The 26,464-nt window shown below is 38.7% G+C and overlaps 1 protein-coding gene across 4 annotated transcripts in view; it reads right to left on the reverse strand.

The window, feature by feature from the left end:
• Positions 1 to 25,915, reverse strand: part of LOC120457834 (nipped-B protein) — a 140,766-nt gene extending 114,851 nt beyond the window's left edge. The window contains exons 1-8 of one of the 4 annotated variants that reach the window (XM_039645336.2): positions 25,729 to 25,888; positions 25,367 to 25,491; positions 25,114 to 25,285; positions 24,939 to 25,054; positions 24,727 to 24,886; positions 24,072 to 24,657; positions 23,759 to 23,999; positions 23,533 to 23,697 (exon numbers count right to left, since the gene is read on the reverse strand). In XM_039645336.2, coding sequence (XP_039501270.1) covers positions 23,533 to 23,697; positions 23,759 to 23,999; positions 24,072 to 24,657; positions 24,727 to 24,886; positions 24,939 to 25,054; positions 25,114 to 25,285; positions 25,367 to 25,433 — 1,507 coding nt within the window. In that variant the 5' untranslated portion in view covers positions 25,434 to 25,491; positions 25,729 to 25,888. Of the gene's footprint in view, positions 1 to 23,532; positions 23,698 to 23,758; positions 24,658 to 24,726; positions 24,887 to 24,938; positions 25,055 to 25,113; positions 25,286 to 25,366; positions 25,492 to 25,728 lie in introns of all 4 variants that reach the window. The other 3 variants (XM_039645334.2, XM_039645333.2, XM_039645335.1) reach the window with 3 other exon arrangements.
• Positions 25,916 to 26,464: the final 549 nt, after the last annotated feature.

A 26,464-nucleotide genomic window follows, 5' to 3' on the forward strand; every position in this document is an offset into this window, starting at 1 on the left:
CGGAAGCAACACGCCTGGGTCAAAAGATCGTTCGAACATAAAATGTTTTAAATGCGACGAAATGGGACATGTGGCTTCTGTATGTCCCAAGGGCAACAACAAATACATCGAAAAGCGAGTTGACGTATGCAAATTCAGTGAGCCAAGTGGATTATTCTTTCAATCAAGTGAGCCCTTTCCATTCTTTTTCGATTCGGGAGCCGAATGTTCTTTGGTAAAAGAAAAATTAAGCAACAAATTAGCTGGCAAGAGAAGTAATAATCTAGTTATTTTAAGAGGAATTGGTGATAATATAGTTAAGAGCCACTTGCAAATACTATCAACAGTCCAAATGTCAAAATTTAATTTAGAAATTTTGTTTCATGTTGTAATGGATAACTATTTAAAGCACGACATAATGATTGGCCAAGACATATTAAAGCTTGGTTTCGGTGTATTGATTGAATCTGATAAATTTAGTATTTACAAATCCAAAACAAGAGAGAACGCTATAGTCGAGTTCCCCGACTATCTGATACCCGTTACTCAGGTAGTGGAAAGGAGAAGCAGAGTCTTAAACACTGACAGTATTTGGCTGTTTGTAGGCGTTAGAGTGGGCGTGGCAGAAAGTTATTTGGCAAATAGATAGATAGAAATTTACAAGACTAATGCAAAAATGAAAAGAGATTAAAAAACTTTTTAAAAGTGTGGGCGTAGCAGCTTTGGGCGGTTTGTGGGCGTTAGAGTGGGCGTGGCAAACATTTTTTTGCAAATCGATACAAATTTACAAGACTAATACAAAAATGAAAAAACATCAAAACATTTTTCAAAAGTGTGGGCGTGGCAGTTTTGGGCGGTTTGTTTGCGTTAGAGTGGGCGTGGCAACATGAATCGACAAACTTTCGCTGCGTCTATGTCTCTGGAGTCTGCATGCTTAATCTCAACTTTCTGGCTTTTGTAGTTCCTGAGATCTCAGCGTTCATACGGACGGACAGACGGACATGGCCAGATCGACTTGGCTATTGATCCTGATCAAGAATATATATACTCTATATGGTCGGAAACGCTTCATTCTGCCTGTTACATACTTTTCAACGAATCTAGTATACCCTTTTACTCTACGAGTAACGGGTATAATTATTAATGCCGTTCAAAACGATGCACCTGAGAACACCTTGGAAATACTTTTTGACACCAATACAGATTTAAGTGATAATGATAAAAGTAAATTAAGAAATATATTGAAAAAGTATGCCGATAGTTTCGTAATTGGGATACCAAATAAGCGTGTAACCACAGGTGCATTGGAAATCCGTTTAATCGATAAGAATAAAACTCTTCAAAGGCGCCCATATCCACTCAGTGCAGATGAGAAACTGTTGGTTAGAGAAAATATAGAACAAATGCTTGAATCTAATGTAATTCGTCCCAGCAGTTCTCCATTTGCAAGTCCAATGTTATTAGTTAAAAAGAAGGACGGCAGTGACAGGGTGGTAAATATTTTTCCATTTTAGACATGGCCAGCGGATTTTATCAAATACCGATTCATCGAGATTCAATAGAAAAACAAGAGAGAACACTATAGTCGAGTTCCCCGACTATCTGATACCCGTTACTCAGCTAGTGGAAGGGAGAAGGAGAGTCTTAAACACAGTTTTTGGCGGTTTGTGGGCGTTAGAGTGGGCGTGGCGAAATTTTTTTTGGCAAATTGATAGAAATTTACAAGACTAATACAAAAATGAAAAAATATCAATACATTTTTCAAAATTGTGGGCGTGGCATCCTTGGGCGGTTTGTAGGCGTTAGAGTGGGTGTGGCAAAAAGTTTTTTTGCAAATCGATAGAAATTTACAAGACCAATACAAAACTGAAAAAATATCAAAACATTTTTCAAAAGTGTGGGCGTGGCAGTTTTGTGCGGTTTGTGGGCGTTACAGTGGGCGTGCCAACATGAATCGACAAACTTGCGCTGCTTCTATATCTCTGGAGTCTGTATGCTTAATCTCAACTGTCTAGCTTTTGTAGTTCCTGAGATCTCGACGTTCATACGGACGGACAGACGGACGAACATGGCCAGATCGACTCGGCTATTGATCCTGATCAAAAATATATATACTTTATATGGTCGGAAACGCTTTCTTCTTGCTGTTACATACTTTTCAACGAACCTAGTATGCCCTTTTACTCTACGACTTACGGGTATAAATACGATAAATTCTCACGTGCCAGAAAATCCAAAATAAGGAAAATATATACAACAAATAAAAAATATTCAACAAATTTGGGAGTTTACAATTAAATAAATACAATAAATTCTCATGCGCTAGAAAATGCAAAATAAAAAATAAATACAGCAAATAAATGACATCCAGCAAGTTGTGGAGTTGAATTTTTAATTAATTTCAAAAGTGTGGGCGTGGCAGTTTTGGGCGGTTTGTGGGCGTTAGAGTGGGCGTGGCAACATGAATCGACAAACATGCGCTGCTTCTATGTCTCTGGAGTCTGTATGCTTAATCTCAACTTTCTAGCTTTTGTAGTTCCTGAGATCTCGACGTTTATACGGACAGACGGACAGACGGACAGACAGACGGACGGACAGACGGACATGGCCAGATCGACTCGGCTACTGATCCTGATCAAGAATATATATACTTTATATGGCCGGAAACGCTTCCTTCTGCCTGTTACATACTTTTCAACGAATCTAGTATACCCTTTTACTCTACGAGTAACGGGTATAAACAGCATTTGTGGCTACAGAGGGTCAGTATGAGTTTCTGGCCATGCCAGTTGGTCTAAAAAATCGTCGTCTATTTTTCAACGTGCCATTGTTCAAGCTTTGGGGGACTTAGCCTATTCCTATGCAGTTGTTTACATAGACGATGTGCTAGTAGTTGCGAATACAAAGGAGGAAGCATATGAGAGGTTGAATACAGTGTTAAAAGCATTGTCAGAGGCAGGATTCTCGTTCAATATATACAAATGTAATTTTCTTTGTACAGGAATAGAGTACCTAGGATTCTATATCAAGGATGGAGAAATTAAACCAAATCCTCGTAAGATAGAAGCTCTTTCTGTTTTATCTCAGCCAACCACGACAACACAGTTAAGGCAGTTTATAGGTCCGGCATCGTATTTCAGACAATTTGTTCCACGATTCTCAGAGAAGATGAAGCCACTGTATCAGTTAACCTCTAAGCTAATTGCTTTTGTTTGGAAGGAGGAACACGAGAAGATACGGCAGGATATTATTAAAGTGCTTACATGTGACCCTGTATTGACCTGTATTGACCTGAGCTTCCAATTGAATTTCATACTGATTCCAGTGCAGATGGCTATATGGCTATGCTCATGCATAAAATAGAAGGGAAACACAGAGTAGTCGAATATTATAGCAAATGCACGTCAATATCAGAAGCCAAATATCACTCGTATGAGTTAGAGACGCTAGCTGTCTATAATGCAGTAAGACATTTTAGACATTATTTGCACGGTAGAATATTTGTTGTGTATACTGATTGCAACTCATTGAAAGCTAGTCGTACAAAGGCCGAGTTGACATCAAGAGTACACCGCTGGTGGGCGTACTTACAGGCAATTGACTTTAGTGTAGAATATCGCAAGGGCAGCCAAATGGCTCACGTGGATTTTTTATCCGATTCCCACAGTTTCAAATGCCATAAGCAAAGTAGATGAAGTTCGTGTTGATCTGGCGACAATAACAGATAATTGGCTATTAGCCGAACAGCAACGAGATGAGGGCATAAATAAAATCTTGGCTCAATTGAATAATGAAGACATGGAGGCAAATATCGATAAAACATATGAGGTTCGAACTGGATTACTATATCGCAAAATACTGCGTAATGGCAAGACTCGTTGCCTACCAGTAATCCCTAAAGCGTTTAGGTGGTCCGTCATTAACCACGTACACGAAGCTGTAATGCATTTGGGGTGGCAGAAAACTTTAGACAAAGTCTACGAGAAATATTGGTTTGAGCACATAACCAAATATGTAAGAAAATTTGTGGAAAATTGCATGACATTCAAACTGTCCAAGCCTTCATCAGGCAAAATGCAAATTGAAATGCACCCAATTCCCAAGATTGACATACCTTGGCATACCGTACACGTAGATATAAGTGGGAAGCTTAGTGGAAAGAACGGTCTAAAGGAATATATGTAAAGTAGAGTTGGCTATCGATAGCTATCAACGTGCCCACTAAGGGATAGCATTACGATAGTTTTTAAGGAAGTAACATGACTAGCGTCGAGAAAATATAGCGAGTGCAAGGCATACGAAGAGCAGAAAATTACCATAAGATCGTAAAAAGTTAGAGTCCAGTTGTCAAGTTGAAAGTAGTCGTCGAGGGATCAAGTCCGAGCATATAAGTTGGTGTGTCGGAGGGTCAAGTCGTCGAGTCGTTGAGTCTTCAAGTTGCAGCCATCGCCAGCAGAGCCGAGGAGGCGCCATCTCAGTTAATTGTCATCCCGCAAGCTTTTGTTACACATCCAGCATAATTCTATTAATAAACTGGCTTTAATGCCTTACATTTGGGGGCTCGTCCCGGTCTAAAGCCTTACATTTGAGGCCCGATCCGGTCAAATCAGTTGGATACATAAGCTATTTGCAATCCGTGGTGAAATTCAAAGCGTCAGTACGTCATCAGAAGAGAGCGTGTACTTAAGCATGAGCGACGACGAGCGAGAGCAAGAGAGAACGCATGCTTTAACACGATCGCAAACGCGCAACGGAAGGGAAGTTGGAAAAGGAGAATATCAAAAGAAAAACAGAAGTGAACTGGAAATACAAACTCAGGAAGAGATGAATAACGAGAGTCTTCAACAAATAATTCAGCTTCTAACGCTGAAAATTCAAGCAGACGAAGCCACTGACAGGGAGCGGAATAGAACCACAATTTCAGCTGAAAATTTTGCGAATGTGGTTCCGGACTATGACGGAGAGACTATTCCTGTGGAGAAGTGGTTCAATAACTTTGAGCAAAATGCCGAGGCATATGGCCTGAGCGAACAACAGAAATACGTACAAGCACGTGGAAAGATTTCAAAGTTGGCAAAACTGTTCTTGGATTCGGAAGTTGTTAATACGTTTGAGCAGCTGAAAAACGTATTAATAGGAGAGTTTAGGCGTACAATGAGAAGTGCCGATTTACATGCCCAACTGGGAGATCGAAAGAAAAAGAAATATGAGCGCTTCCAAGAGTATATTTTGATAATGAAAAATATAGCAGCACAAGGAACGATTGATGAAGAGTCTCTTATTGGATACATTGTGGACGGGTTAGATATACCAAGTGAATTCAAATTTAACCTGTACAGCTGTAAAGAATTTCACGAACTGAAAGAGAAATTCGAGATATATCAACGCAAGTGCATGTCCAATCAAGCCAAGTCGTACAGTGGTGGCAAGAAAAACATATCCAGTGCCAGTCACCGAAATACTCGTTGCTTTAATTGCGGGTCAGCGGAGCACCTAAGGAAGGATTGCAAGATGGATACCAAGTGCTTTAAATGTGAAGGCGTAGGACATATTGCAAGAGAATGTCCACAAATATCCAGATCTGTGCAGGTGGTTCAGTCTTCAAAACGACATAAGGCGATTAACGTGAACGGAATTGAAATAAATTGTCTGGTGGACACTGGAGCGGATGTGTCAATCGTTTGCAACTCAGTTTATAGGAAACTGACCGACGTGAAATTGGAAAAATGTTTCACTGTACTGCGAGGCCTAGGAAATGTTAAAACCATGCCGCTGGGTACATTTACGGGAGCTGTGAGCGTCGATGGAGCTGAGGTGGAACAAAAATTTTTTGTGGTTCCGGATAAAAATATTGAAGATGACGCACTGCTTGGTTTTGACTTCGCTTCTAAGTTCCGGGTCACGTTGGACGAAGAGGGATTCACTTTCACCAAGGTGTCAGCGCGACCAGACAGCGCTGGACATAATGAGCTAAGTATTTACAATATTGTCGAGACCGAGAATAACATATGCGTTTCCGAACAGTTCAAGCCGATAATTCAGCCGTTGGTCGACAGTTACAAGCCAGCTGAATCTCCTATCGAGTGCCCTGTTCAGATGAAGATCGTACCGGACGAACAAATAAAACCATTTCGTCACCAACCAAGCCGATATTCAGCTGTGGAAGCGACCGCCGTTAGAGATCAAGTGGACGATTGGCTTAAGAATGAAGTAGTACGGAAGTCATCGTCAAATTTCGCAAGTCGAGTTGTCATTGTGAAGAAGAAGGACGGAACAAACCGAATTTGTATTGATTTTCGTCAGCTGAACCGGATGGTACTCAGAGACAGTTTCCCTGTACCCTTAATTGATGAAGTGCTAGAAAAGCTGCAATCTGCGAAAGTATTCACTGTCATGGATCTCGAGAACAGCTTCTTACATGTACCGATCGAGGAGTCTAGTCGTCGCTACACTGCGTTTATCACCAAAGACGGTTTATTTGAGTTCTGTAAAGCACCGTTTGGATTTTGCAACTCACCTGCCGTGTTTAACCGTTTTGTCAATGCCATTTTTCAAAACCTGATACAAGAAGATGTCATGCAGATCTACGTCGACGATATAATCATATTCGCTCAAACAAATGAGGAGTGCATAGTCAAGCTAAAGAAAGTCCTGGAGGAGGCAGCTAAATATGGATTGCGCATTAAGTGGAAAAAGTGTTCCTTCTTGGAAAAGAGGATCAGCTTTTTGGGTCACACAGTGGAGGACGGCAAAATCTGGCCAGGAAAGGAAAAAACACAGGCTGTTCAGAAGTTTGCTCGACCCAAAAACATTAAAGATGTCCAATCGTTCTTAGGATTGACAGGATTCTTCCGGAAATTTGTACGAGGGTATGCAGTAATAGCCCGACCGCTAACAAATTTGTTAAAGAAGGACACCGAGTTTATATTCGAAGCCGAGCAAATGAGCGCAATGAACCAGCTGAAGGATATACTGTCGAATGAACCTGTCCTACAGTTGTATAACAGAGAAGCACCAACCGAACTACATACTGATGCTTCTATGAATGGATTTGGTGGCATATTAATGCAGAGATTCGGAGGCGAACTTCATCCAGTTGCATATTGGAGCAAGAAAACTTCAGCAGCAGATTCAAAGCGCCACAGTTATATTTTAGAAGTTAAAGCTGCGTATCTGTCGGTCAAGAAGTTTCGCCATTACTTACTGGGAGTCGAGTTCAAGTTGCTCACCGATTGCTCAGCGTTTTCTCAGACGGTGAAGAAGAAGGATGTACCCAGGGAAGTAGCTGAATGGATTCTGTATCTTGAAGATTTCACATTCCAAGTTGAGCATCGTGCTGGAGATAAAATGAAACACGTCGACAGTCTGAGTCGCTATCCGATGGATGTTTTTGTAGTAGCGTCGGAGATCTCAGTTCAAATAAAGGCAGCTCAGCAGAAAGATAACTATATCTCAGCAGTTCTCGAAGTTCTCAAGTCGCAGCCCTACAAGGACTTCCAATTAAAGGGAGGATTACTTTTCAAAGTAGTGGATGGTAATGAGGTCATAGTCGTCCCTAAATCAATGGAGAACGAAATAATAAAGGAAGCACATGATATTGGGCATTTTGCCCTGCAGAAAACTATGCATTCCTTGCAGCAACATTTTTGGATCCCGCATATGGAGAAAAAAGTAGGCCAAATCATCAACAACTGCGTGAAATGTATTCTGATAAACAAGAAGGTTGGAAAGAAAGAAGGTCAGCTGTTCTGTATTGACAAGGGAGATAAGCCACTACATACTCTTCATGTTGATCATCTCGGACCGATGGATGCGACTTCTAAGCAGTATAGGTTTATCTTTGCAGCCGTGGATGCATTCACCAAGTTTGTGTGGTTATTCCCAACCAAAAGCACTGGAAGCGACGAGGTCGTGAAGAAGTTGCAGGAATGGTCAGCTGTCTTTGGCCACCCACTTCGTCTCATAAGCGATAGAGGAGTCGCGTTTACGTCAAATCAATTCCAAGAGCATATGACCACAAATGGAATTGAGCATGTGTGGACTACAACAGGAGTTGCCAGAGGAAACGGACAAATTGAACGTGTAAACAGATGCATTATCTCAATGATAGCTAAATTGTCTGCTGAAGATCCATCCAAGTGGTATAAGTTTGTAGCGCAAGTTCAAGGAGCTATAAATTCGCATGTCCACTGCTCCACAAAGAAGACCCCGTTCCAGTTACTATTTGGGGTACAAATGCACAACAAAGTGAGCGATAATGTGTTGTCGTTGCTGGAGGAAGAAATAGCCAATGATTTCGATCAAGAAAGAAACCAGATGAGAATGGAGGCCCGAAGACAAATTCAAGAAGCCCAAAAAACGTACAAGAGGAACTACGACAAGAACCGAGTCATGGAAAGGCTCTACAAAGAAGGTGACCTGGTTGCTATTAAGCGAACTCAATTTGTGGCTGGTAAAAAATTGGCCAGTTCGTTCATCGGTCCATACACAGTAACCAAAGTGAAGCGAAATGGGCGTTACGATGTTAAGAAGGCAGCATTCGGTGAAGGACCAGCTCTTACTTCTACCAGTGTTGATAACATGAAGCTTTGGAAATATGTAGCGGATAACGAAGATACTGCGTCGTCTGGGTCAGACTCAGATTATCAGGATGGCCGAATGTAAAGTAGAGTTGGCTATCGATAGCTATCAACGTGCCCACTAAGGGATAGCATTACGATAGTTTTTAAGGAAGTAACATGACTAGCGTCGAGAAAATATAGCGAGTGCAAGGCATACGAAGAGCAGAAAATTACCATAAGATCGTAAAAAGTTAGAGTCCAGTTGTCAAGTTGAAAGTAGTCGTCGAGGGATCAAGTCCGAGCATATAAGTTGGTGTGTCGGAGGGTCAAGTCGTCGAGTCGTTGAGTCTTCAAGTTGCAGCCATCGCCAGCAGAGCCGAGGAGGCGCCATCTCAGTTAATTGTCATCCCGCAAGCTTTTGTTACACATCCAGCATAATTCTATTAATAAACTGGCTTTAATGCCTTACATATATTATAGTTCAGATAGATGCGTTCACTAAGTTTGTTCACTTGTATCATACTCTAAGTCTTGACTCGGAAAATTGTATTAAAGCTATAAAGTCAAGTATGTCTTTCTTTGGAGTTCCCAGTCGTATTATAGCGGATCAGGGCAGAAGTTTTGCCAGCAACAAGTTCCGTGAGTTTTGTTCAACAAACAGGATTGAGTTGCACTTAATAGCTACAGGTGCCAGTAGAGCAAATGGGCAGGTTGAAAGGGTGATGAGCACTCTTAAGACCATGCTTACTGCCGTGGAAACGAGTCAGCGATCATGGCAAGATGCGTTGGCAGAAATCCAACTAACCATGAATTGCACCACAAATCGGGTCACTAAGGCAAGTGCCTTGGAATTGCTGATAGGAAGAGAAGCTAGGCCTTTTGGGTTGTTGCCAGTCGATGTGGAAGAAAGTGTAGTCGATAGAGAACAGATGAGGGCACAAGCCAAAGAAAACATGCAAAAGAATGTATTGTATGATAAAAACAAGGCAAAAATAGTTCGGTATAAGGTAGGCGATCATGTGTTACTGAAAAGCGAGGAGCGGCATCAAACGAAGCTTGACCCCAAATTTAAGGGCCCATTTCAAGTAATTAATGTACAAGATGGTGATCGATACGAGTTGAAGTCGTTAGTTAATAAGCGAACATATAAATATTCGCATGAATGGCTAAGAGCGCTACCAGACAGACGATTGACAGCAGAATGTAATGGTGACACTCAAGAGGGAGAATAGTTGAAAGATGTCACTAGTGAACGTGCATCTGTGTCCCAAGAGGGGAAAGATTTGATAAACGGCACGAATTAAATGGCGTGCGTTCAAAAACAGTAATGACCGCACTATAACAGCTATCTCGCAGGGACGAGAAGTCCGGCCATATAAAGAGTATACACTCTGGATCAATGTGTTGATGTGGCCGGTCCGTATGTCTGACCATCACACTATGGGAAATTTGACCCCTTTTTTTGGCCAAAACCCATTTTCTGAAAGTCGGAATATTACAATAATATTTAGTGTACGCATTCATAATTGACCAATCTTTAGTGCTGCATACCAGAAATTTTAATAGATGGCGCCACAACAAAGAAATCAGCTGTTAAAAACAGCTGTTGCGCGTACACAAAACAACAATCTGCAACATTAATTTTTTCTTTCGTTACAAAAGTTCTAATATCTTTGGAACCAAAGCGTTAATTTCCATTCTGTAAAAAGTATTTTAATCAGTGGGCCTTCTATTAGGCGTTTGCAACATTCAATAGAAAAAAAAACAGTGTTGTCCCGGTAATTTAGTAAAAAGCTTAGTTGCTTTACAAAAGTATTTTTTTTTATAATGCCTAACTTTGAATAGAGATTTAAAGTGATTGCAGCAGATTGCATCAATGAAATATACCTCATGTTGTAGCTTTTTTAATTCTTGTTCAGATTATTGTAATTTTAAAAACCACTTTTACCGATTTTTGGAGAATTTATAGATTTTAGACTTAACTCTACTTTTCCAAATTCAGAGTTATCTCATGCTAAACGGGAGTTAAACAAGGCGGTTGCTGAATTGTTTCGTTATTTTTATTAGTACTATTTTTGTTAACTTCTGTAAAATAATTAAGTATATAAACTCTATCACGAAATCAGTTGTTTTGGCTGAGATAAGAAAAAGCATACAAAATGAGTGAAAGCCTTTACGAAAATTAATAATATAAATATAAGGGGCTGTGCCACGCCCCCAGTTTTTGGGGAAAGTTTAGATATGGTCTAGTGCAAATTAATGCAAAAAAAAAAATTAAATATTTTTATTCGTTCTGGAGTTATAAATTACAAAAAATAGAAAGGGCGGTGCCACGCCCACAATTTTTGGTACCATAAAAGATATGGACTAGTGTAACCCCATACATAAAACACCAATTGAAAATCTCTCCCCGTTCTGGAGTTATTAATTTAGGCCAGAAAAAGTGGTCAAATTTCCCATAGTGCATCAGTCCGTATAAAAGCCTCGATCTGAGAAACTATAAAAGCACGCAATTCCAGCTTAAGCTTGCTAGAGTTTCTGATTTATCTGCACACCATCTAGCTACGTTGAAATAATTAAGTAACACGCCCCGCAAAAACGATTTTCAGGCACAAACTTCGGCATGTTTGATACTGCACAACAATTGCTATGAACACAATAAGGAAATGTCATATACTGGTAAAGATGCGCTATGTCAGTAGCTTCCAGCAGAGTATTTACTTTTGTGTGTGTGACTATGAATAGTTGGCTATCGTCATCTTTCGTAATTCCAACTCCTTATATGTATGTACCGAGTGAAATGGAAAGTTATGTTTTGTCCAATTATCAGGATCAATCAGGACACATTGGAATAGGCAAAATGGTAGAAGTGATTTTAAAGATCTTCTGGTTTCCTAAAGTTAGAGAAAAATGCCAGATACATGTTACCAATTGGTTAAAATGTATAGCTTATTCTGAAAACTCTGAAAACTCACAACATTCCCAAAGTAAATATTCCATTTGATGTGGTACACATAGACCATTATGTTCCTATTGATAAAAGCAGGTCAAACGAAAGCATATTAGAAACAAGAGGGAACGCTATAGTCGAGTTCCCCGACTATCTGATACCCGTTACTCAGCTAGTGGATGTGCGAAGAAGAAATTTCAACACTGACAGTTTTTGGCGGTTTGTGGGCGTTAGGTGGGCGTGGCAAAAAGTTTTTTAGCAAATCGATAAAAATTTACAAGACTAATACAAAAATGAAAAAATATCAAAACATTTTTCAAAAGTGTGGGCGTGGCAACATAAATCGACAAACTTGCGCTGCTTCTATGTGTCTGTCATTTTACGAGCTGTTCTCTGAGCTAATAGACAGCAGGAAGGATCTCAGCAACACAAGGAAGCTGGGATATTTAAGAGCCCGCTTAAAAGGAGAAGCTCAAATGGTGGTTAGCCATTTGATAACGGGATCAGCGGCTAGCTATGCAGCAGCGTGGGAGCTTATCTGCAAACGCTATGAGAGTAGCAGAAAAATATTCTCCCAACACTTCAACAAATTAATGGAACTGGAGTGCTTGCTGCCCCATGATGAGAAAAATTGAGGGAAGTTCTTAGATACTGCGACCGAGAGCATATTTATCATAAAGCAAAAAGGAAAAATAGGAAGCACAGCTGACGTAATTTTAGCAGAAATTCTGCTGCGGAAATTTTCGCCAGAAGCCTTGCAGCTGTATGAACAGCATGTACAAAAGGCAAGAGATATACAGTCCTTACAAGATGTACTGGAGTTTATTGAGCAACAATACAACTCAGTAAATGCCATTACCAAAAATACCGCTCAGCTTGCTACAAGAAAAGTGCAAGTTAGATCGTGTGCCTTTTGTTCTAAGGATGGCCCCGATATGATAAAGTGTCTCAAATTCAGAGCACAATCAATCGAAAAAAGAAAAGAATTCGTTCAAAAGAACAGCATGTGCTTTAGATGCTTTGAAAAGCATAATGCTATCGACTGCAGAAAGGAAATTACATGCAATCGATGCTCCAAAGGACACAACAGCCTTCTTCATAAAGACACAAAACGCAGTATCAACAGCAATAGCCTCAATCAAGGCCAAGACACACTGTTGACTACAGCTGTTGTTTTAGTGAAAAACAAAGCTGGAGGTTACAACGAGTTGAGGTCGCTTATGGACGGTGGATCCCAGAAGACAAAAATTAAGGATTCCCAGAGTAAGGAGTATTATAGAGGTCGAAGGTATCTCCCAGACTGCTCAAATATCAAAAAATAGTGTCCACCTGACGATCAAACCAAAAATGCCAAGCACCTTCTAAACATCAACGGAAGAGCCCTTCCCAGCAAAAAGTTTAATATTGATATCAACAAAGAGTGGAAGGGCTACAGGCTAGCAGATCCACGATTTAACGAGCCAAGCAGAATTGACTTGATGATAGGTGTGGATCTATTTCCCCTGATTATGATGGAGAAAATAAAAACCGTGAATGGAATCTTGGGACAAAAAACCAGATTTCGATGGATTGTGTCCGGAAATATAACTCGAGCAGCCAAGCAAAAAATTATAAGTGCCACTACAACAATAAATCTAAAAGACCTAGAACGCTTTTGGGAATTGGAAGGAGAAGCCGATGAGACGATTACAGACAATGCAGAATGCGAAAGAAAATTCCAAGAAACAACTGTCATTAACGAGGAAGACAGATTTGTGGTTTCAATTCCATTCCACCAAGAGGCAAAGCTGGGAGACTCTCGCAAACAGGCAATGGCAAGGCTTATGCAAATGGAAAAGAAGTTTCAAAGAATCCCAAAGAACTGGGCTGCATACAACGAATTCATGAAGATGGGACATATGGAATCTGTAAAGACAACGGGTCAAGGTAAATACTATTTACCCCATCAAGCAATCATCAGGCCTGGAAGCTTGACTACGAAGCCACGAGTAGTTTTTGACGCATCCGCAAAGACGACAAATGGACTAAGCCTAAATGACGTTATTATAGCTGGTCCTAAGATTCAAAAGGATATATTCGATATTCTAATTAAATGGCGCAAGTGGCAATATGTTATGGTAGCTGACATTAAAAAAATGTATCGCCAAATAAAGGTTGCTGAGAAAGACCAAGAATACCAATATATCCTATGGAGAGATGTATGTAGTGTGAACAAAATGAATCCCTAAGTTTAAAGGACCATATAGAATAATAAAAGTTTTGCGTAACGTTAGATATGTCGTGCAGGACGTAAAGGGTTTCAACAGTCTAGGCTTTCATACAAAGGAGTTTGGGCAGTAGCAAATATGCGCCCATGGATAAACAAAAGTCAAATATTAATATAAAGAGATCAGGAGCTCTCTGGTCAGGAAGGCCGATTGTAGCAAGCAGCCACACTAACTAATATAACAAACAGTCACACAACCTTACTTATTTTACATACATTGCTAGAAGTTCACTTAGTTTTAGGCACAATGTACGCATCCCGCTTACGTTCGCTTTAAGATCGTGCTTACTGACACTACTTCGTGTGTCCCGTTCGCACGGTCAGCAACCGACACACCAATAAACGTAAGTAATAGGCTAAGTTTTGGTTGGTTTATAATTTTTAAATGGTAAGGATTCACAACCGCTAATGGCTACGTTTATGGGTCGTTACAGGGGGTCTCTCCATCTGCTTGCAGTATAATGAGTTAATTCTAATTTCTGAAAGCACATTCACTTCAGCACTAGTTATTTTATACATTCTGGCCATATATTTTCCAAACATGTTGTTGACTTTAGTATCTTTCATGAGTTACTAATGTTGTCCGCAGCATAATTGATGTTATAGCTCTTTCAAAATGTTTTAATTAATGAGTTTACCATCCTAGGTATTACGCCCCAAAATTGGGTACTGTCTCCTAATCCGTTGGTTGTATCAAAGCTGTTGTATTTTTCAGAATGTACTCAGTCAAGACATCTTCAGATAGTTCTGACTAATTTGTAGAATGCCCAGGTGCACGATCCAAAATAAAAGCCTCCTAAAGTTATGTCAGGGAAATATTTTATACTTTTGCACATATGCCTTTTACCCAATATTTAAAAATTTCCTTTGTCATTTAAGTTTTGCCTAATGTCAAGGCAAGGTAAATCGCTTCTTAGACACCTTATAACCAGGCGTAGAATCTGACGTACGATCAAGCATATGCTCTTATAAGGGCCTGTTTCGTCTACAATTGCTAAGCTGTAACCACTTTTTCAAATAATGCCTTTTAAGATGTCGGGATATTTTTGTTCTCGGCGTGGTAGGAGTTTGTAACCTCCAGTGGATTCATCGGTATCTGCAGACATATGGTTTTGTTTCTTCTTCTGAACACGGATAGTTTGAATTGTATATTTCAGATCACAAGCAAAAGTTCTCAGAAAAATGCGTGTAGTGTTATAAAACTTAAAGTGATTTGGACGTGATCCTGCAACGACCGTAAAAACGGCAAAGATCAACGAATTGATGACGAAACTAGGAAATGATGAAATTGATACGAAATTTTGTAACAAAACGCAAGCACAATTATGCAAGCTGAAATCAAAGATTTAAAGGAGATGGTGGCAAACTTGGCAACGATGGTCCACGCGGCGTGCACGTAGCAACAAGGTCAAGGGCAAGGGACTGTGGACTCGCCAACGGCACACGTACGGGCAACAGGAGAAACGCTGGATGAATCGAGACACACACACACCAAACGAGACGCAAAGCGGAAGTGTGCGCTCAACACCACAGCTAGAAGATCAAGGTCAAGGTTTGGCAAGCAGCAAATAAATGATAGGAATTCTGCCAGAGTTTGATCCCATAGGTAAAGCAACTACAAACCGTATATACGTGGACAAGTTACGCTGTGATGTTTGCAGTGCAACATAAGATACGTGGAGTTGCAAAAACTTGGCTGGATGCACAGGTATGCAGGTATATCGATCATGGGATCGTTCAAATCGGCATTCGCACTCGATTTTCCAAGTGTGGTGAATACCGCTGTGACGCAAGCGACGCAATAGCGAGGGACTAATGGAATACTTGTATGCGATGTTATCTATCGGACGGCGTGCAAGTATTGATAAGACTTCGATAAATTCATAAATTCATCTGAGATCTGCACAAGGTATGCAGCAACAACGACACAACGATTAATGCAAGGCAAAACGACGATGCTGATAGCAAGAAAAAAGCAAATAAATGTTATAAATGCAATAATTTGGGGCACTTTACGCAAAATACCCAGAGCCACAACGAAAAGAACGGTGTTTCAAATGTTTTAGGATTGGGCATAATGAAAAGGATTGCAAGGCAACATCGTCAACGGTTGCTCAAGTGCATGAGACAAAACATAAGAAATAACCGCCAATAGTTCTGATTGGAGGTCAAAAGTTTTAAACGTTCATCGACACGGGCAGCGATAAAACACTCATTAAAGAAGCAGCAGTGCCAGTTAGAGCAATACGCCAGCCAAGGGTCAAACGTCTGCAAGACTTTGCAGGATCTGTGGTCGAATCGAACTATTTACACAAATTCAGGTGGTACCAAAAGAAGTCCTACCATACGATATCCTGGTGCTATGAAGAATGTTTTGCGAATATGTGTCATACTTCACGACGATAAATATGACCTCTGGTTACTACCAGGTCCGGTTGACGAGAGATGAAAGAATTTAACAGCATTTACGACACCAGATGGACTGTACAGTCATGCCCTTTGGTCTGGTGAACGCACATATGGTCTTCCAATAAGTCATTACGGAATTCATAGGAGAACTGAAACACCAACGGAGTATTATTAATTAAACGGACGATGTTATAATTGCATCTAAGACGGTGGGAGGATTACAGATTATATAAAGGGAATTTCTGGATGCTGTAAAGTTAGAGGGCTTAACCCCGCGCCAATCCAAAGGCGCTTTTATGAAAACGAAGGTGATTTTTTTTGGGTCACGTAATCACGGACAACAGGATTCAGCCAGGCAACGAGAAGACTGAGTGCATATTAAAGGCCATGTAATAAAACCAAAGTTCGTAAAACGCCTAACGGCAAAATCCTCCGCTGGAGGATTACAAAAGCAAACTATGACGATTTAAGACAGGACAATACGGCACCAGTCCAACTTATTCAAAGGAACTTTTGGTTCCCACGCAAGAGGAGATATATGAAGTCGTACATATCTTCGTGCCCAGAGTGCCGTCTATACAAAGTAAAAGGAGGCAAGCCTGAAGGGTCACATGTACTCGACACGGTACGATTCCGTGCAATAAATATGGATCCCATAGGCCCGTTCCCAAAGAGCAAAAGTGGAAATCTTCAGATTTTGGTTATTGTATTCATCAATAACACCTTTTTGGCAGCAACACGAACAACGAAGACAACGCCATTAATTAAAGCACTTCAGCAGCTGTTTGCAGTAATTGGTAACCTGGAATCACATAATCTCAGATCGCGGAACAGCATTTACGTCAAAGGAATTTGAGAATTTTATAAAGGAGCATGGTATTCAGCATATCAAAGCAGCAGAAATAACGGGCAAGCTGAAAGAACGAATAAACCGTTATTAAATGGTTTAAGGACCAGCACAGAAATAATTAAAGAGTGGGACCAGAAGTTATTCAGTGGGACATAAATTCACACACTCCAAACGATTTAGTCTTCAACTTTAACCCAATAGACGTGACAAACAACCTTCTATTACAGGCACTATCAGATGATTCCATTTCCAAATCGGATATTGAAATGAAAAGACAGCAAGCAGCAGCAAATATTACAATCGTGTAAAAGAAATGGAAAATTAGGTTCGACGTAAAGCAAGCACAACGAAATACGAAGTAAACAATTTAGTCGTCATTAGCTTCGTACCAACGGCTACAGGAGAGTCACACATTGGATGCTGCGTATAAAAGACCGTATGTAGTAACATAGGTCCTGAAAAACGATCGCTATATTGTGGAAGATCTGCCAGACCACACTGTTACTCAACGACGCTATTGTAACGTAATGTCAATAGACAATTAGGAGGCCAATGTGTTCCTTAATTTTAAACCTGGATATCGACGAACCGACGACAGAATGTCGAGCAGTAGGAGAGGGAGTTGCATTCGAAATGACAGCGAAGGAGGACGTATGTGTTTTGCTACATAAACGAGGGATATATTGTACTTGGACATAAAGATTATATAAATGAATAATAAAAAAAAGAGAGCCATATGTTAATACAACCTGATACTAGTATCTACTATCTTTAGGAGACTAACGTAATACGCTGATCCTAGTTCTTCTAATGATAATAAACTAGATTCCATAAGCTTATAACTATGTTCCCTCTTAATCCTTTCCATTAATAACACTAACCGCATGATCACTGCGCTTAAATAAGGTTCACAATAAATAAGCAAAAACTTACCAGGTCACGCCTCGAGTGGCTCTTGCTACCCAACTCCCCCACTAAACTTCTTTAATGCAATAAAACTTCTAAATACAATAGGAGTAATTACTCTCTACACTAATCAAACAGTTAAATACACATTTTATTGCCTTTCAGGAAACCCATCTATTCTATGAAACATCTATCCTGATTCCCATAAATTTTAAAATATATTGCAGCTTCTGCTCAAATGAATTCGGAGGCTCAGCCATTCTAGTTCACAAATCATTCTGCTACACGAAACATCAACTCAATTCTGACTTTGAAGCGATTGTAATTTTAACCAATTCCAAAACTAATGTTAACGTCTACCTACATATCACCCAACTACAAATTTTGCCTGAGAAACCTGCAAAAATGACTTACCCCCACTTGTCCTAGGTGACTTTAAAAGTATTAATTACTATCAGCATCGCTAAGTTTAAAGATGGCTTTCCTAAACGACAAATCCCACCCCACTTCTTAACTCAAAATATAGACCCCTACCTCTGTTAAAATAGCCCCCAAAAAACAAAAAAAAAGTGAACAGCTGGAACAAAGAACTTTTTATACTAAATATTATACTAAAATATATTAAATGAAAAATGTTTAAAAGGAATACACACAAAAATACAATTTAGAATTTAATAAGGACAATGCGAAGTTACAAAGGGAAAATAAAGAAGCTAAATACGGCTGTTATAAAATTCACCTCCCAAATACATCCAAAATTATACCGATCGAGAATGTGGGCTAACATTAAACGGCTTACCAAACCACTCACCCGAACAACAACCACATGCTCTGAAGTAGATGACACCTTCGTCGTCCTATAATCACAATTGACGACAGAACGACAAGTTACACCTTTGCAAATACAAATCAAGTCAATGCAAAACACAGGAAATCATTACCCTCCGCCTTAACCAACCTAACAAAGAGAACCAAACGTTTCCTACATCGAACTGCTATCTGCTCTTAATTCTCTTAAAGGTTCCACAACAGGTATGGAAAGCATTTCCTACTCCTACTCCATTATACAGAACGTCCCCACAACCTTTAAGCTTAGAATACTAAATCAGTTTAATAATTTTCCATTTAAATCCTATATTAAAGCCACACAAACGGCTTATACATAGAATCAAATATATATGTAGATATGTCCTTGAACCCACTCGAAAGACCTAGATAATATATTTTCATACGTTTGTGAGACCAAAAAAACTCTTTTACATCAACCAGTGTTTAAAAGGGGACATTTGCTCAGACATTTGCTTATACGTAGACCACGTACCTTTCAATAACATTTTGGGAATTTTTCAAAGCCTCTTTGAAATAGGTATCCATTACCTTATCCACCGACTCCCAAAATTGAAATGAAGTTGAAATTCCAGTTTTATGACATCAGAAAACAGCATCTTGCAAGATTACCCCATATCAGACATTTTATTCGTAATCGCCTACAATTCCCCAAATGCCATTATATATGTCCCAAAATAAAGTTTTTTTTTTGCTTGTACTGACTACTTCCTTTTAAAAATTGAACACAAAAAATAAAAACATCCACAAACTTTTCAAGCGTCTGCTATAAAATAAACCAATGGTGCACTTTTTCAGGTAATTTTGAAAACTAAGAGAATAGTTTTCCTGGCATGGACATCAAAACATCAAACATCAAAAGTAGCAATAATGTCTCCGTCACTATTTTGGAAACTTCAGAGTGAAATAACTATAACCCCTTCAAGGGTATACAAGAACATTAAAAACATTGTTTAAAAGTGTGGGCGTGATTTTGGGCGTTTGTGGCAAACATGTTTGCGCCTAGGAGTAGAAGTTAGCATAACAAATACAAAACTCAAAACCATTTCTAGATGTTTGGGCGTGAAAAGTTTTGCCGGTCAGAGCGTTACATTCAGTGGGCATGCCGACTGCGACGTCGCCTCAAGAATCTTCATTCTTTATCCTAACTGTCTAGCTTTTAAATTTTTCAAGTCACTCTCCCTAAGACTAGTCGTGTCTTCGTACCGCCAAGAAACCTCAGCGCTCATAAGCAATCGACCCAAACCAACAAAAATATACAAAATCTTCGGTTACAACCTGTGCTAGTGTAACAAAGCCTTTCCAAAAATATCATACATACAAGATGGGGGATCCACCCGATCGGGGACCACCACCATATATTACCCATGACCACTATTAATTCGCACGGCTGGTGTTTTTACACATATGCAATGTTTAGCACACAATATATGTGAGGATAATGCACATAACACATACAAACATACATTTTTCTGAAAGATAATTATACCCGTTACTCGTAGAGTAAAAGGGTATACTAGATTCGTTGAAAAGTATGTAACAGGCAGAAGGAAGCGTTTCCGACCATATAAAGTATATATATTCTTGATCAGGATCAATAGCCGAGTCGATCTGACCGTCTGTCCGTCCGTATGAACGCTGAGATCTCAGGAACAACCAGAACTAGAAAGTTGAGACTAAGCACACAGACTCCAGAGACATAGACGCAGCGTTTGTTGATTCATGTTGCCACGCCCACTCTAACGCCCACAAACCGCCCAAAACTGCCACGCCCACACTTTTGAAAATGTTTTGATATTTTTTCATTTTTGTATTGGTCTTGTACATTTTTATCAATGTGCCAAAAAACTTTTTGACACGCCCACTCTAACGCCCATAAACCGCCAAAAACTGTCAGTGTTGAAGACTCTCCTTTGCATTTCTACTAGATGAGTAACGGGTATCAGATAGTCGGGGAACTCGACTATAGCGTTCTCTCTTGTTTTTTATAATTTTTTTTGGGCGGCAAGGTAAAACTATCGATTTTTTCAAATTTTCAATACTTGTCGGCGGTTTGTTTTTGTGAAAAGCACATGGTTATAAAACTTGACATTTGTATTCCTATTTCCAACATTATTTAAACAAACCTTAAACAAAATTATTAAAATGGGACGAGGAAAACATTGCACTTTAGATAAACGTGACATAGTCAACAAATCACAGAAATCACAGAAATAATCCTTCAATGCTAAAACAAAATGATAGGAAATGCAATCACCTACAATGAGAATCCCGAAAAACGTGGGAGAAAACAATCATTGGGCACCCATCTCTTCAAAAGGCTATTGCCCTAGAGCAAGAAGGATCCATTTAAAGCTGCTACTGATCTAAAAAAGGATCTCAACATATCCGCAACAGTGCAAACAGTTCACACATGTCTAAGGCAACATGGTTTAAAAGGTTGTAGTCCAAGGAAAGTCCCTCTTTTAAATGGGAGTCACAAGCGCATTAAGTTCGTCAAGGAACATTCAAATTGGCCATGCGAAAAATGGACGAACTTTTTATGGTCAGATGAGAGCAAGGTGATTTTTTTTTGGTGGCAATGGATCTTGATCGTATGTAAGGCGCCCTAGAAACACCGAATATAAGCCAAATTAAACAGTAGAAGCAATTAACGGGTATAATAAAGGTATGGACAATTCAAATTTTTTTTTCATTTTTGGATGGGAAAAATATCTAGCATTATGCGAAAAATCAGTATTTTGTATCATCGCATCGATAATTTATTTGGTCGCGAATAAAATACGTTATGGTGCTGCTTTTTTTTTTCGAAACTGTACCTCCCTTATGTAAATGTCACCACAAAACTATTTTATTATTATCGACTCGGACAGGTTTTTAATTATGAAAATAGTACTAATAAAAGATGAAAAAAAATTCAGACAAGAGAGAACGCTATAGTCGATTCTCCGAATATCTGATACCCGTTACTCAGCTAGAGGAAGTGCGAAGGAGAGTCTTTGACAGTTTTTGGCGGTTTGTGGGCGTTGGAGTGGGCGTGGCAAAAAGTTTATTGGCAAACCGATAGAAATTTACAAGACTGATACAAAAATGATAAAATATCAAAACATCCTAATTCATACGGACATGGCCATATTGACTCGGCTATTGATTCTGATCAAGAATATATAAATTAGCTTATTCCTCCAATATGGATGACTTTTGCGGCCCCAGCCGCTGGGAATGTCTTCTTTCTGAGTCCTCGGTGTGTCCGGCTGCTAAGCCAGAGAGTGATGACTTTTTACGGAGATTAGGATGGAGGGCGTGACTTTGCCCCCTTGGTCGATCGCTGGCCTTTTGGCTCAGCGAGAATGTTTAATATAAATGTTCAATATACGGCCAAGTGCCGGAGTAGCTGTTCTTTATTGTTAAAGTGCTAACTTAAACTGAATACAAGAAAATATAAATTTTCCCAAGCTCCAATGCATCACGCCATAAACCCATGGTCGGCAAGCCGACTCAGCATTTATGCAGCGCAATTCGGTACACCGGATACTGGGTGTCAGATTAACTTACATAACTTAACTTTTATCCCTTATATGGTAGGAAACGTTTCTTTCTGCCTATTACATTTTTTTAAACGAAGCTAGTATACCCTTTTACTCTACGAGTAACTCTACGAAAAACGTTTTGCCACGCCCACAAACCGTCCAAATCTGCAACGCCCACTCTTTTAAAAAATGTTTTGATATTTATACCCGTTACTCGTAGAGAACTTTTGAACTAGATTTGTTGAAAAGTATGTAACAGGCAGAAGAAAGCGTTTCCGACCATATAAGGTATATATTTTCTTGATCAAGATCAATAGCCGAGTCCATCTGGCCATGTCTGTATGAACGTCGAGATTTGAGGAACTGCAAATGCTAGAATGTTGAGATTAAGCTTACAGACTCCAGAGACAAGTTTGTCAAGTATTAAAGGTGCGTCACCGGATAGCCAGAAGCTTGGAATTCTTAAGCATCGCATTTAAATTGGTAGCGGGACTCCCTGATAAAGCTTATTTATAAATGTCAATACCATCGAAGAGGTCTCGCACCCAATTCACTGTTTTTGACTTCCGGCCACCAACTAGATTTTGCACTGATGAAAATATTGTAGCCTTTGAGGCCAGTGTTTTAGAAGACTCGAACTCAGAGATGTAACAGGAGTTACATCTCTGTTCATCGACATTGTGGCTGCGAATTTTTGTTTCCAAAATTGCGTGAAAATTGTATAGAAGACATTTAGTTTCAACAAGACAGGCCTCTAAGATCGTGCGATATTACACCATTGGATTATTTTTTGTGAAGGTCTTTGGTCTATGCGAATAAGCCCACCATCATTCCGGCCCTAGAGGCCAACATTGAAAGAGCTATTGCCGACATACGACTTCAAATGCTTGAAAAATGTCGAGAGTATTGAAATTGTCGAGTATTAGACTTCCGGGATGCAGTTTCTGAAAGACACCCGTTGAGGCCATTTGCCCGAAGTTGCATATATTCCATTAATGATAGCCATCCAATTAACTCTGAAATAAAAAAAAATCTGCTCTCTACCGCAACCTGTTAATTTTCTTTTTCAATTTAAAAACATAAACCTCCTATAAAAAAAGAACCTTTAGAATGTTAATTACAGAAATACAGAACCTACATTCACACTTTCCAAATCTGAATAATTTATAATTACAGTCTTAATATTTTATATTAAATTAAATATTTTTTAGTTTTAACACAGCATTTTCACTTACCTGCGTCGAAGTTAGGAGATTCACTTTCGTCTAATATTTCAATTATATGATCCATGTTTCGAATAAATTGTTGATATGTTTGCGATCGAGTGACTTCTTCCTTTACACACTTTGTGTTTGAAAGAGGTGTTATTCTTTCGACCCTACGCATTTTAGGCTTTGAAACTACATAATAAAATTTTAATTAATTCGTTTTTTTATACATTATTTAAGAAATTTTACTTACATATTTGTTCCGGTGGTATGTCACCAATTGATACGGCAAGTTTTCTTTTCGCAGAGAATCGTTTTTCATCGGCTTTTATAGTAGAAAATGTATCAATAGGGATTTTGACTGCATTATTTGTACTGGAAGCCCCACTTATTGATACACATTCTTCGGCATTCAAAGGCAGAATATTCAAGTTTTCATGTTGCTGCTGACACGTTTCTTGTAGTAACCCCATACTTCTAGCCAATTCTGGTGACTTTTGTACAAACTTTTTAATACTCTGTTGCATAAGGCGAGAATCCTCAATACTAAGGCGGTTTATACATACCCGGACCTGGGACTTGCCACTTGATGAAGTAGATGTCGATGTAGTTGTTGATGCAATTTGGTTTGTTTGGTACGTTGAATTTTTATTAACCATATGTAAGTTGGTACTTTCTAAGAACTGTTGGGGGTTTGAAATGCTGACGTCATGAGCTTGGGGTTTTTTTTTTTTTAAATATTCAATCGAAGAGTTGTGTGTTTGAGTGAAACCAGTTTCAGTAAAAGGTGGACTTTCTACATATAACACGTTTGGAATATTTACAGAATTTAAATTAAAACTTGCGGGGTCTAAGACATGGGAATAAGTAGGATAAATATTTTGAATTTTACCAACATTTGTTGATACTTGATTAAAATCATGTTTTAAATTAAAATTGGTTTCTTGTTGATTAATAAAAAACGGTTCTTGTATTGATTGCATCGTACTTCTTTCTGGTGTATTAGACTTTTTTTTTTGAGTGTTTGGTGTAAGTATCTTAGTCGCATTTAAATCTGAGTTTTTAAATACGTCATCGATTTTTTTTTTTTCTGTTGGATTTTCCTTAAAATTTATTTGGGAAAATTCTTCTAAAATTTCATTTGAGGTCATACTAAAACAGAAAAATGCATTAAATGTTAAACTTGTATAGTATAGTAGTATAATAAAATATAAACCCCACCTAGTTAGCTGATTGATACATTCTTCAGGGTCTTGCAATCGATCTTCACTTGAAATCGACAAATTTGTTGGTGATGTATAACATTCCGGCATTGAATAGGAATCAATTTCCATTTTCCTTGCCTCGAATCGAACATTAGCCGTATGTTGGATCGGAGAGCCTGTGGATTAAATTCATGTAATACACAAATGATTGCTTTTTTTAAAACATACTTATTTTGATGGAAGTGTTGAAGACCGCAGGTCTAAAATGATACATTCCCTGTAGCAACTCGGGATAAGTACTACAGTTAGTAGATGCGTCTTCAACTGGGCAATGTATTAACTCTCTAAAATACACATGATGATTTTAATAAAGGAAATTATACAACCAATTAAACAAACTAACATATTATCAGAGTTTGTCCTCTCAATGGCAGTTACCAACTGTCGAACTAGATTTTCATTTCGCATTGAAAGTAAATTGTTTGACTCCTTTGCTACCAAAGCGTGAAACAATAAAGATTTATTTAATGACGCTGCACTCTGCAGCGAATCCGGCACTGGTAGCTCGCTTAGCACTTGCATTTAAATTAGGAAAAAATGTATAAGTTTTAAACATGTGCATACATATTATGTTATTTTGCAGAGAAAATACTTACAATCCGAAGTGCTGGTTAAACCAGCTAATGTTGTTACAGGTACGGTTGGGTTGTCACGGTCCCCCATTTTAAATGACAGTATAATCCGCCAGAATTTATATTTTTTTCAACTTAGATTTTAAGAGCTGAAAAAAAAAGATATATTATCCATAAACAATATTTATCATAAACATGGTAATCAATTATATCAGAAACAATGTTTATATGCCCATATGTATATGTAGAATAGCAGTTTTATCAGACACCGTATATACGAGATATACTAGCACATTTTTTTAGTTAAAAACTTTAAAATCTATCTGATATTTCGTTTATTTCGATTTATAATAAAAAAAATGTAGATAAAAACCAAATTTCAGTACCATTGCGATGTACTATTAACAAATTACTAACAACAATCATTTACGAATTGGCACAGCTCAATATTATGGAATTACTCCAATGCTTCCATATAATTAAATATCAACTGATGCATTTACTTTTATTAGTACTTAAATTTTCATAGTTTTGCGAAACAGAGTTTGAAGAATATGGCCGACCTGAAAGATAGTGTGGCCACGCTGAATTTAAAAAAAATTCTCTATTCAGACCAAAAGTTATTAATTCATAAATAATTTAAGTTCCTTCCCAGACTATGTACTTTTACCCTAGCACACGACAGCTGGTATATGTCCAATGTTGTTTCCAAAGGAGCTTAACAAGCTGTACAAATATCGAAAGTCTAATAGCTTAAGCTAAACCTTCCGTCGCGTTTCTTAACAACATCAATAATCATTAATAGTGTAAACAAGGCTTATTTTTTACGACCATAGTAATTGCATATGGTAAAAAATACAAAGATAAACATGGTTGCCAATTTATCAATTTTTTGCCTATTACAGTATATTATATGTAATTATTGCGTTTCAAGAAGATTCGTAAAACTAGCACATTATTAATACAAAATGTCTGGGGTAGCCCACATCTACACTAAAAGTCATATATTTTTTCTCACAATGCGACCTTTCTTCAATGGATGAGGTATCCAATTAATTTTATTGTGTTGAAGTAACATGTACTTGCGTCCTAACATTATTGGTAAAGCGGTATCACAAAGTA

The sequence above is a fragment of the Drosophila santomea genome, unplaced genomic scaffold (genome assembly GCF_016746245.2).
Source record: "Drosophila santomea strain STO CAGO 1482 unplaced genomic scaffold, Prin_Dsan_1.1 Segkk83_quiver_pilon_scaf, whole genome shotgun sequence".
Taxonomy (NCBI): Eukaryota; Metazoa; Arthropoda; class Insecta; order Diptera; family Drosophilidae; genus Drosophila; species Drosophila santomea.